The sequence below is a fragment of the Schistocerca cancellata genome, chromosome 7, assembly GCF_023864275.1.
Source record: "Schistocerca cancellata isolate TAMUIC-IGC-003103 chromosome 7, iqSchCanc2.1, whole genome shotgun sequence".
NCBI classification, from domain to species: domain Eukaryota; kingdom Metazoa; phylum Arthropoda; class Insecta; order Orthoptera; family Acrididae; genus Schistocerca; species Schistocerca cancellata.
Genome location: NC_064632.1, coordinates 524,501,125 through 524,517,178, shown reverse-complemented (window position 1 = coordinate 524,517,178; position 16,054 = coordinate 524,501,125). Strand labels below are relative to the sequence as shown.

The 16,054-nt window shown below is 37.5% G+C and overlaps 3 protein-coding genes across 3 annotated transcripts in view; 2 read left to right on the top strand and 1 right to left on the bottom strand.

Annotated features, from left to right (window-relative positions):
- Positions 1-10,247, bottom strand: part of LOC126092626 (post-GPI attachment to proteins factor 2-like) — a 55,951-nt gene extending 45,704 nt beyond the window's left edge. Inside the window, exon 1 of the mRNA XM_049908345.1 lies at positions 9,774-10,247. Within this exon, the coding sequence (XP_049764302.1) occupies positions 9,774-9,962 (189 nt within the window). The 5' untranslated portion in view covers positions 9,963-10,247. The remainder of the gene's footprint in view (positions 1-9,773) is intronic.
- A 79-nt stretch (positions 10,248-10,326) lies between these two features.
- The window catches only part of LOC126092624 (WW domain-binding protein 4), a 102,492-nt gene continuing 96,764 nt past the window's right edge, over positions 10,327-16,054 (top strand). The window contains exon 1 of the mRNA XM_049908343.1: positions 10,327-10,444. Within this exon, the coding sequence (XP_049764300.1) occupies positions 10,443-10,444 (2 nt within the window). The 5' untranslated portion in view covers positions 10,327-10,442. The remainder of the gene's footprint in view (positions 10,445-16,054) is intronic.
- Positions 13,098-15,511, top strand: LOC126092625 (calmodulin-lysine N-methyltransferase). Its single transcript, XM_049908344.1, has one exon. It carries the CDS (start codon positions 13,207-13,209, stop codon positions 14,161-14,163), a length of 957 nt encoding a protein of 318 aa, XP_049764301.1. The 5' UTR covers positions 13,098-13,206; the 3' UTR covers positions 14,164-15,511.

Below are 16,054 nucleotides of genomic sequence, written 5' to 3'. Positions count from 1 at the left end.
TGGGGCACTGCCATCATAACCAGCTCCGCCCACGTACCCCTGCAGGACTCCCGCCACCACCACCACCACCACCACCTCCTCCACTACATCCTTCTGCTACAGATGTAGTTGCCGCCACTGTCCCAGGTTACTGCCTCCCCACGAGCCTGCCGCCTGCCTCCAGAAGGATTGGAGGCTCCCTCCGACGGCCTGGCCCCTGGGTCAGCTGTCTCTTCCTCCCTCACAATGGCAGTTGACGAGTCCAGGTCTTCTCCAATCTGCCGACCACTGCGGCACCGTCCGGGGCGTTTTCGCCCCTATGCGCAAGTTTCAGGGGCGAGGGATCTGGTACCAAGCACCACAGGTTTTGAATCCGTGCCAGACGGCTTGGAATTCAATGACCACTAGAGGTCTCTGCACCAGTCACGCCGTAGGCTGTGGCTGCACGTGCTTCTGGCCCCATGTCTAATGTGAGGGTGCCACTGTGGTGCACATGGTCCCAGCGGCCAATAACAACATACCCTGTCGTGTATTTAGGTGGTTGCCTCTCACTCAGTGAGGCAGTCTGGAATTTGCACCGAGTCAGTTGATATCTTGCTTACAGATATCGTGTTTACATTGCGTCTGCTTACTTCCCGTTTACGAGTGGACGTTGTTTTGATTTCGTGAGGTTATCTCTTGTGACCCCATTGCTTAATACATTGTTGTTGATCTTGGTGTCTTGCTCAGTTGTCTGTCGTCGTGCTTGTCCTTCCATTCCCGTTCGTCCATCTTGTTGGTCCCGCCGCATTTTCGTTAGCAGCAATCCTGTGACCGTTCCTGTCGTGGTTACAACACATAGTGAGGAAACAATAAATATGGCAGAAACTTCAAAATTCTTAGCTGCCAATATTGATGAGAATGTAAACTGAAAAAGCAAATTTTGAACTCATAAAACAACTTAGTTCAGCCAAATTGTCACTTCAAATCATTGCAAATCTTAGAGGAGAAACAGATCAGTAAGCTGATATATTTTGTATGTTTTCATTCAATCATGTCATACGGAATAATGTTCGGGGTAACTCACCTCTAAGAAAGAAATTCTTTATTGCTCAAAAATGTGCTGCAAGAATAATATGTGGCGCTCACCACAATCATCTTGTAGACATCTGTTTAAGGAGTTGGGCTTTCTGACTACTGTTTCACAGTCTGTTTATACCCCCTTGAAGTTTGTTATAATAATCCATTAAAGTTCAAAAGGAAATGATTTAATAATTACAATACCAGAATTAAAAATGACATTCATTACTCCATGTTAAGGTTGTCTTTAGCACAAAAAGGGGTGTACAATGCTGCAACAAAAATGTTTTGATCACTTAAAGATATAAAATGTCTGACAGGCAGCAAAGTAAAATTCCATAACAAACTGAAAAAGTTTTTCGTCCGTAGGTAGTATTGACACAATACTGCAACATCGTAAGTATCATCCACACCATGTGTCACTGCATCAAGAAGTTCTTGGTGCCAATTTCTATAACAGAGTAGTGTTTTGTAAATAGGTATGTCGACAAATTCAAATGACCTCCACATTCTTTTCCAAGGTACTATTTTCTGTTGAGTCTACAATCACGAAGCACGGTAATGTTAACCAGCATAGCTTGCATTATTGGAGTGTACACAATCCCCACTGATCATCAACACTCTTGGTCAGTTAATGTGTTATGTGGCATCATGGGGAACAAACTCACTAGTCCATACTTTATCAGCGGCACACTGAATGGATGGAAATAAGAAATGTTTTTGGAACACACATTAGCAGTACTGCTGCAGGACGTTGTCCTGGACGTTCGACAACGTATGTGGTTTCAGCAAGAAGGTTGCCCAGCGCATTACGCACTGGAAGCATGAGAGGTATTAAGACCTTATTTACACTGCTCAGTGGATCAGCAGAGGTGGCTCTATTAATTGGCCTGCTATATCACCAGATTTGAAGTCACCCGATTTCCGTCTGTAGGATATTTAAAAGATGTTGTGTACCACCAAGTGCCAACAACTGCATCATAAACGCCTGTGCTTCTGTCCCACCTATGGTCTTTTGAAAAGCGTATCACTAAGTATATTGAAGTTGTACAACATTTGAGCTATTACTCTAATTAGAAAAGTAGAGTAGTGTTCCCCTCGAGCCACAGTTGCAGTGGCATGTCAAGTAATCCCCTGTTCGATGTCAGAGGAATAAAATGTTACTAATGGAGTTTCCAATTGGAAGTTATGGAATATTGGCCTGCTCTACCCTCACAGCATGGAGTTGAGGTACCACGTGCCATTGGATATTCAGAGGCCATTGAGTAACATGGCGTAAATTACGATTGTGCACCCATTTCTGTTCCTCCAATTAGAGCATCATCTGTGGTGAAACGAAGAAAATGCTTCACACAAAACATACGTAGATTTTGCCATAGAAGCATAATCCGAAAAAAATGGGGATTCCCATTGAAGATTTCAAAGTTGCTCCTCCCTGTCATCCACAACATGGGGTGGGATGGCATGTCAAGTGTGGTATTGTTGGACGCCCGTCTCTGAGACAAACAAACTGGAATTATAATTTTTTTGATCCAGTGTGTAGTGTTCAATGTCTTCAGTTAAAATGAATACTCTGTATATAAAGCTCCTACACAATGTATCATGGAGGAAGTGTGTAGGTCATGTGCTAGCACAAAGTTTTACTCTCTTCCATACAAGCAGTTGGATGCAAAATACTGGCATAATTATTTACAAAAGAATGGAGAAACTGATATAAGCCTACCTTAGAGAGGGTCAGTTTGTGCTCTGGATAAATGCAGGTACACACTAAGCAATGCCTCCCCAAAACTAAAGGTTTTGAAGGTCACCCCATTGCACAAAAAGAAACCACAGACAATAATAACAATTACAGGCCTGTAATTCAGCATAATGGCTTCTCCAAGATATTTGGAGTGTCACATCCACAGAGATCAACAAGAAGTCTGGTGGTAATGGGAGATGAAAAGTGGAAAGGTAATGAAAGAAGTGAGCAGTGTCTTAAATGTAGGATTAGAGGTTACGGATAACAGTTTGGAGATGTTTGTCAACAAAGGCAAAGGTCTGTTCTGTGGGAGCATTAGATCTAGCCACAATACGATTACTACCAGGGAGATCTGTGAGGTTGAGTTTGGGGAGTAGGTACAAGGTACGAGTGCTAAGGGTTGCTGGTGTGAGGAGGGAGATGGAATTGGGTGTTGGGTTTCAGGAGTTACAACCTCGAGAATCTGCTTGAGGTCATGTTGGACTTCTTGGATTGGATCATGGCTGTAAAGGTTGTATACAGAGGTGTTATAATGTTGCCAGATACCTACAGCCACATAGTCACTAAGGTTCACCACCACTGCAAGGAGTAGGATAAGGTTTGGATTGGTTTTTAGGTTATGGCCAGCTGTGTGTTCCACAGGAATAATGTTGCACTCACTGGAGAAAGATTTAAGAAATGAAAGTGAGGCCAGGTTAGCAATGAGGAATTCCTAAGGTACTGCCTGGAGATGACTGTGTGGAGGAGGGAGGTTGAAACCGTTTTAAACAAGGTTCTATGTGAGGTATTGGATGATCGAAATGCAGAGAATAAGTAAAGAAAAGAAGGTCCTTTATTAGTCCAGCCTGGATAATTTAGGTTTTGCAATAAGGTGAGGTCTTTACAAAGTACTGAGACTTCCACAGGGGTTAGAGTTTTGGCAGGAAGATTGACAACAGTGTTACACAATAGGTGTTCAGCAGAAGTTCCGTGAATGGTGGAGGAAGTTCTTCTGGAAGGCAGAGTATGTCAGTAAGATGTGACTGGGAAGCTATGAGGGACTGCCTGGGAGAGGAGGGGGGCGGGTTTGTTTTAGAGTGGCAGCTTCTTTCTTGGGAATAGGTAATTTCAAGCAGGCATGAGGCAGGGAAAACTAGGACAGGGGAGAAAAGGGGGGGGGGGGGTTGTTTCAGAGTGGCAGGTTCTTTCTAGGTTGTAGGTAATCTCATGCAGACATGAGGCAGGGGTAACTAGGACAGCTTCCAACATCAAACAGTCACTGGTACAGTGTTGTATTCAGATAACTCTGTTTATCTTCATGTTAATACTTCAATGTAAATTCTAGAAATATTATGTCCTTAACCAATGAATAATACTGCTTGAATTGTTAAAGGGCAAGAGTTTCTATTGCATTAATAGCATTCAAGAAGTTGTGGTCACACAGAGTAAGGGTCTTGTGAATTGAGTAGGGGCTGTCAAGTAAGGTTTGAGCTTGGTTTGTATCATTTTGGAGGACAAGATTGGTGAGGGTGAGAGACTGATGGAATTAGGAAATGTGAAGGTTCTTGCGACAGAATGGTTGACAGGCCATAATACCAGTTTTAATGGTAAGTCAGTTATGTGGATACCATGTGTCAGATAAGATTTCGGAAAGAGGATGCGTTACTGGAGTTTTGCTAGAGCAAAGTACAGTTTCGAGAATTAGCTGAGGCAGAACGAGCAGGGATTCACAGTTAGATGATTGGGAGACAAAAGGAGTGACTGAAAAAGCAGTTAAAAAGGTTGAAAATAAGAAGGCGGAAACTTACAGCCGAAGTGTTATAATGGAAATAAGTGGTAGGTACTATAAAGAGAGCTATTTAGGAAGTTAGAAGGAAGGTTAGAAAATGTTTTAAGGAAGCAGGAAGCAACAGGCACCCTCATAAATAAATATGTTCAATCATAAATTGAAACATATGAGAGTAAAAATGATAAGTAACCAACTGTCTACTAACATCAATGGCCACAGCCAAACCACAAATTTGCCAAACACTGCTATGCACCATAATGCAAATGATTTCAACAACTGCTTCATTATGCGGGCCATCTGAATATTCCTTTCCAGCACAAGTTTGTCTGAACTACGGAAGGGGGAATTATTTGTCCAGCATATCTTGTGCTCTTGCAATCCTGCTAGCCCAAACCTCCACTAACCTTTTTACCACTGCCTCACCTTAATTTCCCTTCTCCCATCTGCCCACACAACCATTTCTCCATCTAGATTATGTACTGCCTTCTCCCATCACTCTCCCCCCCCCCCCCCCCCCCCCCCATGTGGGCACTATCCTGTCATCCTCTCCTTGCCTCGTGTGTCCTTTCCTACTCATTCCCCATGTCCATCAGTGCAAGAAAATGTTATCAATAATAGACATTCAAAAATCAGTCTTGCTGCAAATGTGAAAATGAATGTTTTGGTTTCTGAGTAGTTGTACTCGTACTTTCGAATGAGCAACAGCTCGAAAGCTAGTGCGAATACTGTTTTCTGGTACGGGCATCTAGTTAGTTACTTGTTTCACAGTTCAAATTCATGACACATCATGAAGTGGACTGTTTCAACAGGACAAATCTAGAACATGTATACACAACTAAATAAAAAAATGAAAAATAATATTTATATGGGTGGCTACATGCTGGCCATTTAAATTTTTTTTTTTAAATTCTAATTATCTATTTTCAAGACTACCTCTATCGTACAGAGGAGCTGTTAAGGAGAAAGTTCTTTCATCTACATATGAATGCATCTGCTACCTGGCAGACCTTTCTTTCCATGGGTAGGTTGTCAAAGGGTTTACAGCTGCATATTTCACCCCTTTTTGTGCTAAAGTTAAATTCATTGAAGGATAATGCAGACCATTTTTCCTTCTAGTGGTGCACTTGTGAATATCTCTGTTAATCTCAAATGGATTGTTGATAATGAATTTCGTAAGTGAGTAAACATGCTTTGAAGCTGTGTGTGTGAACTCTAGATACATTTCTAATTACATTCTTTTGTGCAATGAATACTTTTTGCTAATGCAAGGACTTGTCCCAGAACATTATCCCATAACACATCAATGAATGAAAATATGCAAAATATCTTACTACTATATCCCTGGAGTTGGCAATTATTCTTATGCCAAAAAGAGTCAAAGCTAAAGGTTTTAGCAGGTCTACTATATGTTTTTTTCCAGTTTATGTTTTCAACAGTATGCACATATAATGACATAATTTTCTAACCTGTTTATTATTTCTTGTTGGTGCAGTAGGTTAATATGAGGTGGGATATTTCTGACAGCTCAAAATTTAGTGAACTAACTAATTTATGAAAAACCATTCATCAACTTTAACAAAAAAACACAATTTACTATTTCCTCTGTCACAACAATGCTTTTATTATCTGCACACAGGAGTAATTCTGCCTCCTGATTTAAATAAAATGGTAGATCACTAACATAAAGCAAGAAGAGCAGCGGGCCAATGATTCAACCCTGGTGTGCCAACTATCTTTGTATTACCTGAACAGCTTTCCACATCATGTTTCTTAAATAATAACTAAACAAAGCATTTTCTGAACTATGTATTCCATAAAAGCTTAACTTCTTTAATAGAATGTTGTGACTGACACAGTCAAATGCCTTTGATAAATCTCATCACAAAATCCCAGCTGGTAATGTTTTACCTTCTAAGATTTTATTACGTGTCAGTAAATGAATAAATAGCTGACACTTCTGAAATCCAAACTGTAACTGGCTAAGTGTACCATTATTAGACAAATGTGTGACAATACTGGAGTATATTATCTTCTCAAAAATTTTAGAGAATAAAGTAAGAAGTGGCACTGGGCAGTAGTTAATGACATCTGTGTAGTCACTTTTTATAGAGAGGCCTAACAAAGACATACTTCAACCTTTCTGGGGAAACACCCAGAGTTAATGATGCATTACATAAGTGGCTTTGCACCATACATCAGTTTGCTTTAGGTGACTGGTTGAGATTTCCTTGTTTCACAGATTGTTCCATCCACGAAATTACATTATTGTTAAAACTGCAAGGTACATTCGGAAAATAGGTTGCTCGCAGGCAATTTTCAGCAGTTGATAAATGTTTCAGAAAGCTTGTGACACTGAAGTGCATTAACTGGATTTCATTAACACTACCAATAAAATCCAGTAAATGCACAGATCATAGACAAATTACACAAAACGCAATGGCGAGTCAATATGTGAATTTTACAGAATTTTGCTATTTGAGCAGAAAAGATAGCTGATGAAAGTAGAAGTAGAGAGGATATCAAATACAGACCGGCAACGGCAAGAAAAGCATTTCTCAAAATGAGAAATATCTTCACATCAAGCATATACATATGTGTGTTGGAAAGTCTTTTCTGGAGGTATCTTACTGGTGTGTAGCTTTGTATGGAAGTGAAATTTGGATGATAAAAAGTTCACACAAGAAGAGAATAGGAGCTTTTGAAATGGGCTTCAATATAATAATGTTGAAGATTAAATAAGTAGATCAGGTATCAGTACCTAATGAGGCTAAAGAAATTTACTGCACAACTTGACTAAATAAAGGAATAAGTTATATGGTTGAAGCTCTCTCAGGATATAGTAAGGGAATGACGATGTACAAAATGGCACAGAAAATTAAGGGGGCAAGAAGAAACTAAAAATACATGTGACAAACATTGTAATTTTTGATGGATGTAACTTAGTGATAGGTTTGTTTGGTGTTATTTTTTTTCTCTCTTCCACAGCATAACAACATTTCGACAGCAAAAGCGAAAAATTATCACCCTTGCAAAAAGCAGACAGAAGCAATGATTCTTCTTAATATTGTCACATATAGTGTACATGCTATATGTAAGTCAAATTTAAACTATATACCTGGAATAGATTTTTTATATTCCTTTTTAAACAAATTGGGCTGTGTGGATGATTTATTACCAACAGCTCAGAAAGATTTATAAGAATTCTGCTGCTTCATTTTCAGTAGTTCACTAATGGGAATTTTCATTCAACATGGTCATCCTTCTCTTGAAGATGATCCACAAGGAGGACATCACATAACGGACATCCAAAAATCACAAACACAGGTATACACAAACTCAGGGGGCGCAATGTCTGGATCATTTTAACAAGAATCCAAATGATTTTACACAAATTTCTTATAGTGAATTAGACAGGGAGTATAAATTAAAAAGCAGTGAATGCAGTACAGGTTGTGATGGAGCCAAAGAGGATCTTGTTTGCCAGAAGGGTTAAAGCCACTATCTCCTGGGATCCAAAAGTTATAAATCTAATGGGTTAGCCTGCAACAAGTACAACTATAAATGGAAAATATTATGCTATTCTTCTGGACTAGGCCTAATTGAATTTTTTGGGAATGGAAGAGAGGAGAGAATGTGAGGTTTGAATTGCAAAATGGGGGAAAAGTCAAGGATTTAGAGTAGGCTACAGACTGTTGCAACATGAAATCTATTCAGTAGCATCGGTATCCCCTTCTACTTCCACAGATTCGAGTACTGTAGGGAGGTGGTGGCAACCACAGATGGTTATTTCCCGAATCTTCCAGATTCACATTTCATGTATGGTACCCATTCACTGGGCAAACTGATTTGTTGGTGCACTAAATGAATAGTTCCTACTTCATGAAGTAATCTCACTACAAGAATGTGTACAGATCATAATAGCAAAACTAAGGTCACACAACAGGTTCCTACAATGTTGAAGCTGTAAGCAGTTAAATGTAAACACCCAAAACAGCAACCAGTCACATTTTTGAAATGGTTATTTGTTCATTACATGAACCAGTTTTCAAACCTTTTCAGGCTCATCTTCAGATGGTTTTCCATAAGTTACATAGCTGTTTCAAGCATAGTGCTGTGTGCTGGCTCAGAGACAAGAAGACAGAACATGCTTTGTTGCATTGCCATGAGTACTGTTCATCTGTTGGTTTGGATCCAAAATTTAGTTTTGCACTTACTGTGACATTATGGGCATCTTTTGCTGTTAGATCCAAATAGCCAGATAAACAATACTCACTAACAACAAAAGCCGTCCATAATGTCACGTACACAACTAAATTTTGAATCCAAATTGACAAACAGTACTCATGGTCATGCAATAAAACATGTTCCATCTTCTTGTCAATGAGCCATCATTCAGAATCTGCTTGAAATAGCTATGTGACTTCTGGAAAACTGTCTGAAGATGGGCCTGAAAAGGTTCCAAAACTGGTTCATGGAATAAATAAATAACTATTTCAAAAAAGTGACTGTTTATGGTTTTTTATATTTACAATTAATAAACTGTCTAAAACATCTGTTATGAATAATCTTAATCTGTATGCGATTAGCCTATTTAGCAAGTTGCAGCTGGGGCATGGCACAAATCAGACTTACAATTTTTGTGGATTAAAAGTTGTTGTATGAGGAAAACTGACAATCAACAATTTTTTTTCCGTGGAGCACAGGTGGTTGAATCCTAACAATCTGGAAAACATAGATGAAATTCAAAAACCAATACAGCAGCTAGCCTGTGAGAAAAAATCCCCTTTTTCAAGTAATATCTGAAGACATTTGTGAACCACACCATCTTCTAGGTTCTGCCAAGAACACTCATTTAGGAGCTACAACACAGTGTATGGATGCCGTATAGAGGCATAAATACAATACGTAAATTTTGCATTATTCTCTCCTTGTAGGCCAACCATACGGAATAATGTGAACAACTGTGTACAAGTCTACCTTATGATTATGGCACACACTCATTACGAAACAAAGACTGCTTGTAATTCAATCAGTAGAGATATATTTTTGCATCTGCCAAAAATTGGAAATAGTGTTGAAAGGAAAAATATTTTAGTAGCTAAATGTGGGTTGAGTGGTAGAGGGGGGGGGGGTGTAGTCGGGAGCGGGGAGGACGGAAGGGGGTAGCTCAGCTGGAATATATTGTTAATCTCAAATAAAAGAAGCTATCTATAGTAAAAATCTTACCTGACAGTGCGTATAGGTTGATCTTTCAAAGTTAAACAATATTGACCATATTACACAAAAAATAAAACTTGTCAACGGCAAAGAAACAGTAACCCAAGCCACTTTACCGAATGGTATTGATAGTGTATATCCTTTTTTCTTATGATGCAAAGGTAAATAGTCTTGACCAAGCGTTATCGTCGTAGACATATCTACGGTTTTTTATTTCGTCACTGTGAACAGGACGCCCTTTTCTAGGAGTTAGTTCATGTTGCAGAATTATGTGGTCGTGAAATACATAGTGAGGCGTGAACTGTATAGCGCTCTGCCTGCCTTTGTACTGAAATATGCAAACCATTAGACCATCACTGAATGTCACATTTTGGTGGAATATTCTGCTGCTAACTTGGAACTATATGTCAATCTTTGTGACCTGCAGAGCACCAACTACTAAACAGCTGTCGCCTATTCTCACAACCACTTGACGTACCTACAAAACACGCACGCATTGCGACATGCTACTGTTCCCGAATCTTAGTTGTTTATCATATATCCCGGCACTGCGCTACTGTGGCGCGTTAACTATTATGTAATCTTTGGGTATAAACAATGTCGCTGTGCCTGAAAGCTTGCAGTTAGGTAGTGCAGTTTGCGTAGAATGCTAGTTGCTGTGCCATAGAAACAAACAAAATGTAAGTAACTGAAAGCTGATTGAAATACTGATCACTTGTTCATGTTTTTGTTTCATTATACTAAGGAATGAGTCGTGAAGCAGAGCATATCATCTGAACCAAGCGCTGAATGGACTAAGAATAGTGCCACGGTAAACAAATACGTTCGCACTCCATTTCAAACGAAAATTAGAGTAGGCAATCATTGTATGGACAGGTCCGTTTAATTAGATTTGGTTTCTCAAACTGAAGTCGAAAAACATGTTAATTGACTTTGTTGCTAGCGGCATAGGAACGCTGTAGGTGTTCTGTCAGTCTGTCGCGGCATCGTGAGGATTGCGGGAAGAGTGAAGATTCCTCTGATCATATTTATTAGTGTGTTGGCTGTTAATACTGTAACCGGGCGTAAGTTTTTAACGCGTGGAATAATGCCATAGTATCCTCTCTTAATTGGCAAAATGCATTGTTAATGAACGTGTCGGTAATTTCCTCCTGTTCCTTTCATCTAATTTCTTTTTTTTTTTTTTAATTTTAGTATATCGCAACTGTTTTCAGTATTTTCCCTGAAAGGTTTTAAATGTTGTTGTTTTCCACATTTTGATATCAGCCTTCATCAAATTCTGACAAGAAAGAAAAATAAATATCATCCGTACCCATATCCTTTTGGAATTTCTCTGCAAGATAAGATTTTCAAAAATGATAGTTTTCTTCAATATTCAGATTAAGCACTCTTCTGACATGTAGCACAGTTGTGCGTTAGATGGAATAAGTAGCTGGTTAATAATTGATCAGTTATCATTAGCTGTAAATAAATTCTCTGAATTAGCCTAGTTGTGAAAGCGAAGTGCCTGCATTTCCCAGTTTGAAACATAAAGACGAAGAGGAAATTTACAGAGAAGTACTGTAAATGAAAAATATCTGTAAGCGCCATCGCCAATGAAAAAAAAAAATATTGACATTACCATCATTATATTAATATCGAATAAATGCCTGACTACATAGTAGATATTGTCATATGGGTCATCAAAGATTCCATGTCTGAGATGTTAAAGCAATTGATTTTTACACTTTTTCTCTTGGGCACTATATTTTTAACTTACAAATTTCAAAAGTTTTATCTATGCAATTATTATTGAGTTGTAACTGCTGTTGTAAATTGTTTCTAACACAGTTGCATCCATTCATGCTGAACTTGGAAGGTGAATGTTCATCAGATGATCAAAGTTGAAATTATAGATATTTTATGAATGGTAATAATGCAGATTTTTAGTTGCATTATCAGTCCAACTATAGTAGGTTAGTTAGTTTGTCTCCATCACACCTGCAATAAATCATTTAAATAATTTTTACTGCTTCTTTACAGAGCTTCTCATTGTAAGACTATGAAAGTTTTGTACTTTACCGTTTAACATTTTTATAAAATTTCTTTCATAAAGCAGATATAAGGTTCAGAAATGTTATCAGAATAGTCTGTCATAAAAAAAAAATGAGCTGGATGTCACATTCAGTCTGGAACACAGATTTAAGTCTGAAAGAAGATAATCTTGATAAATAATAGTGTATAAAATCATAAACCCTGTGTATAAAACAAATGGAGACATAGAATATGAAGTAGAAAGGGATCATATATATATCAGGACTGACAGAGACCAAATGGCTAAATCTGACAGTTACTTCTTACTGGTAAAAATTTACATAAGAAACCTCAGACGTAGAAGTATGTGTGGAAAGTGAAATGCGGTGAAATACTTAGAAGCCCAGATCCAATTAAGAGTCCTGAATTTCTGCCCCCTTCACCCAGTTGAGTTTTATTTTTTTCTGCTTATTTCCCTGCTTGTTCCCAAAGGAAATGAACTGTTAGTTCTGTAAATATAATTTTGTATGTTTCATTTCGATTTTGACAGCCATGCTTTTGTTGTTCCTATTTTGGCAACTTGCAGCGAGACGTTCCCCCTTTTTGAATTATTTGTGGAATATGTTACTTCCTGTACCAGATGAATTATGCTGTCAAAAGTAGGAATCGCAGTAGATTTAGTTGAACTCTCCAGTTTGTGATATGAAAAAAAGAATATTACCTATGACAGCAGTTTGCATTATGTGATTTATTTATCCAAAGCAGTCACTTATTTTGTAACTGTGGGTTTTTTTCTTTTGTGATAAGTGATGTTTAGTGAACCATAAACACAAGACCATAAAAAGAATCTCATTTATTAAGCACACAGAACATTGCTTCACTTGCATAGAGATGAATTTCTCTAAGCATCCAATTGCTTCCCAAAAAGAATAGCTTTGCATGCTGCAAGACAGATTGCATATAGTGATGATTAAATAACTCGTCCACAGTTAAAGTTGTATATATCTAAGCCCATTCTACTGGTGTGTCGCATAAACAGAGCACACTAATAATTTTTAAAATGTTTTTGTTGTCACCTCATTACACTGTTGCATTTCTACATGGTATATTTTTAGATGTTAATACATTATAAATATTTGAAGAAAAGAAGACAAAATATGTACACTACCACAGAAATTTGATTTTTGTTCTTAGTTAAATGTTTCCCTTCTATTCACTGTTGTTCTCAATAATTAACTTGCTTTGTGGCATTTATTACAGATAATTACTGTTTTAAATGAGGGAGTAATATTAGATTTTTCTCCTTCCTTTCAGGCTCTCGCTAAATATTCTACAAGTTATTGATACATTATCTTAGTGTGCTTCATTGAGAGACATGGTTTGGAGAGAAACAGAATAGGCTCGAGTGCAACTACTATCTTACAGAACCATGTCTGCAGTGCTCAGCAACACATGCCAGCAAACAAAAGAAAGTTCAAAAAGAAATGAAATTGCACGTCGACGATGGAAGATACTTGCACGTGCCCTTCAAAGAAGTAGCGAGGGTGAGACAAATGAAGATGAAGATGTATCTGTTCGACGCTTCACCTCATTTCATCTTTTCACAATGAAATTGTTACCATCTTATAATAATTCCACTAGCTCTGTGGCATCATGGTCAGAGTACTCTGTAGTCGTTGCACGTGAAAAATATTCCATATTTATTCGCCACCCCTTTCCAAATTTCACAGCCACAGAACTGATGGGATTCAATAATACAGGAAATATTTGTATTTGGCCTTCAGAAGAAGTACTAGCATTCTACGCACTGTGTAACTTACAACAGTTTGCTGGGAAAACAATTCTTGAACTAGGGGGTGGCAGCACTTGTCTTGCTGGTCTTTTCCTTGCTAAATATTCATCAGCTTTCAAGATACATCTTACTGATGGAAATGAATCTGCCATGAAAAATGTTCAGTATATTGTTGATCGTAACTTTCCACAGGGAAATGACAGACTTGTATGTTCTGTATTAGAATGGGGAAGCTTTTGGAGGCTAGCTGTTAATCAGCATATTAAGCCTTATGACATAATACTGTCTGCTGATTGTTTGTTCTTTGATGAAGCAAGAAATGATTTAGTAGAGACTATATGGACAGTCTTGAGTGAAAATGGGACAGCTTTTGTAATGGCACCACAGAGGGGTGATACATTTGACAAGTTTAGACAAGAGGCAAAGGCAAGGGGATTTATATGTTCAAGCAAAAAGCATTACAGTGATCATGTTTGGAACAGACACTTGCAGGTCAAACAAAACTGTGATTATGATGAAAATATCCATTATCCACTGCTACTTATTTTGAAAAAGTCTATGCCAGCAGAAATTGGAGACCAATTCAACCTCTAGGGATTATATCTTGCCTTTACAGAAATTAATGAAATGTATTAAAAAGTTACAAAATTTCAGAAGTAATTATATTTGATCATTTTACTGAACTATGGTGCCATAATGAAACTTTGAAAGAGATATCAGTATTTTCACATTGTTGTTTTGTAAATGATGAAAGTTAATCTAGTCATACTACAATTGAGTAGAATTGATGTCAAGTATACTGTTGTAAATTTATTGGAGTGTTTGGAATTTTATATCCAAGGATCAGAAACGTTTGTGCCATTGTGTAAAAGACTGAAAAAATTTGTGAACTTAGTTTTATTATTTTATTGAGGATTATTTATTTGAAACAGAGCACTTTATAATATTTGCAAATTAACTGGTACGATGATTCACAAATTTTCAGTAACTTAAAGCGTACAAAAGAGGACTTTTGAGTACTGTATATCTTTGTGTTCCTGTTGTGTACGTATACTTTTTTATGTAACAGGTGGAATGTTTGGTTCTGATGATTGTATTGAGTGTGTCATTCCTATCCAGTGAGCAAATTGCCTGTCTTTTTGACATATGTAATAACACTTACCGCTCTTTCATTCCTATTCTTTCCATTGTGCGGGATGGGCTCGAATGATTGTATGAATACTTGCCATAAATTATAGATTCTGTGTCAAGTTGTGAAAGATATTGCTTGACAGTCACATCCAGTACATAGCTAACTATTTTGAAAAAGCTTTAAGTATCTGTACTTCTGTAGCCTAGATGTAATAGACAGATGGTGTCTTGCAACTGCAGTGATTTTTTTCATTATTTCCTGGTTCTTACCTGACAGTGAAAACTGTATTTTATGTTGTAACTCTATTTTAAGATGAATATATGAAATAGTGTGTGTTTTAAACTGTATCAGTGAGAAACCATTCAGCACCTATGACACTGCAGTTGCTAGATGCGTCTTTCTTTTATGTTTCAGTTATTTCCTAACATTCCTCTTTTTACCTTTTCTACATATCTATTTTTTATTGTTTTAATGTAATGAAGAAAATTTAATGTAGTGTTGGAAGTTCACATCTGGATGCAATTTCGAAATTCTTGTTCATAAAAATATTTGAAAACATTATTAACCTGAGAGGCTAGAAAATGGAGAGTGCATGGCATGAGGAAACTTAAACTCATAGATATTCACAAGGACAATCTCTCTAATGAAACGGTTTAAACACAGGCATTTTGAAGCACGAATACTGTACTGATTGATAGGATTGGTTGGAATATAGTTGGTACCAGTCTTTACCCTTTTTTTGTAGTGAAGGGATTCAAAGATTCTGATGTAGCATTGTTTGTTTCCATAGGTACACTTCTCTCTCTCTCTCTCTCTCTCTCTCTCTCTCTCTCTCTCTCTCTCTCTCTCTCTCTCACACACACACACACACACACACACACACACACACACACACACTCATTCATTTTGATTTCTGTATGGTATTAATGCACTCTTCATTGTTCTGGACCATCAGGTTTTTTCTCTATCCCATCCAGTTAGTTTTCATTTACTTCCTTCCAGAAATCACAAAATATTCTTTACTTGAAAATTATGTTTGTTTAGTGATTTCCTTTCATTCTCCTTGAGAAATATCAGAGGTATTAGTACAGCATTGTGGATGTTACAGTGGTAAACATTTCTGTGTATTGCATAAAAAATTGTTAAAATATATTGACTAGTCATTATATGTAGTAGTTTGTGTGTGCTTTAAGCAATGTACAAACAAAAATTGAAGTTTATCATTAACAATTCTTAAAAGGAATTGATTTCATTTTGTAACAGAAAATTAGCCTAAGCTATTTGATGGTGGTGATATGCAATTAATACATTTCATAAGGCATTCTTATCTGTTTTTACAGATTGATACTTATA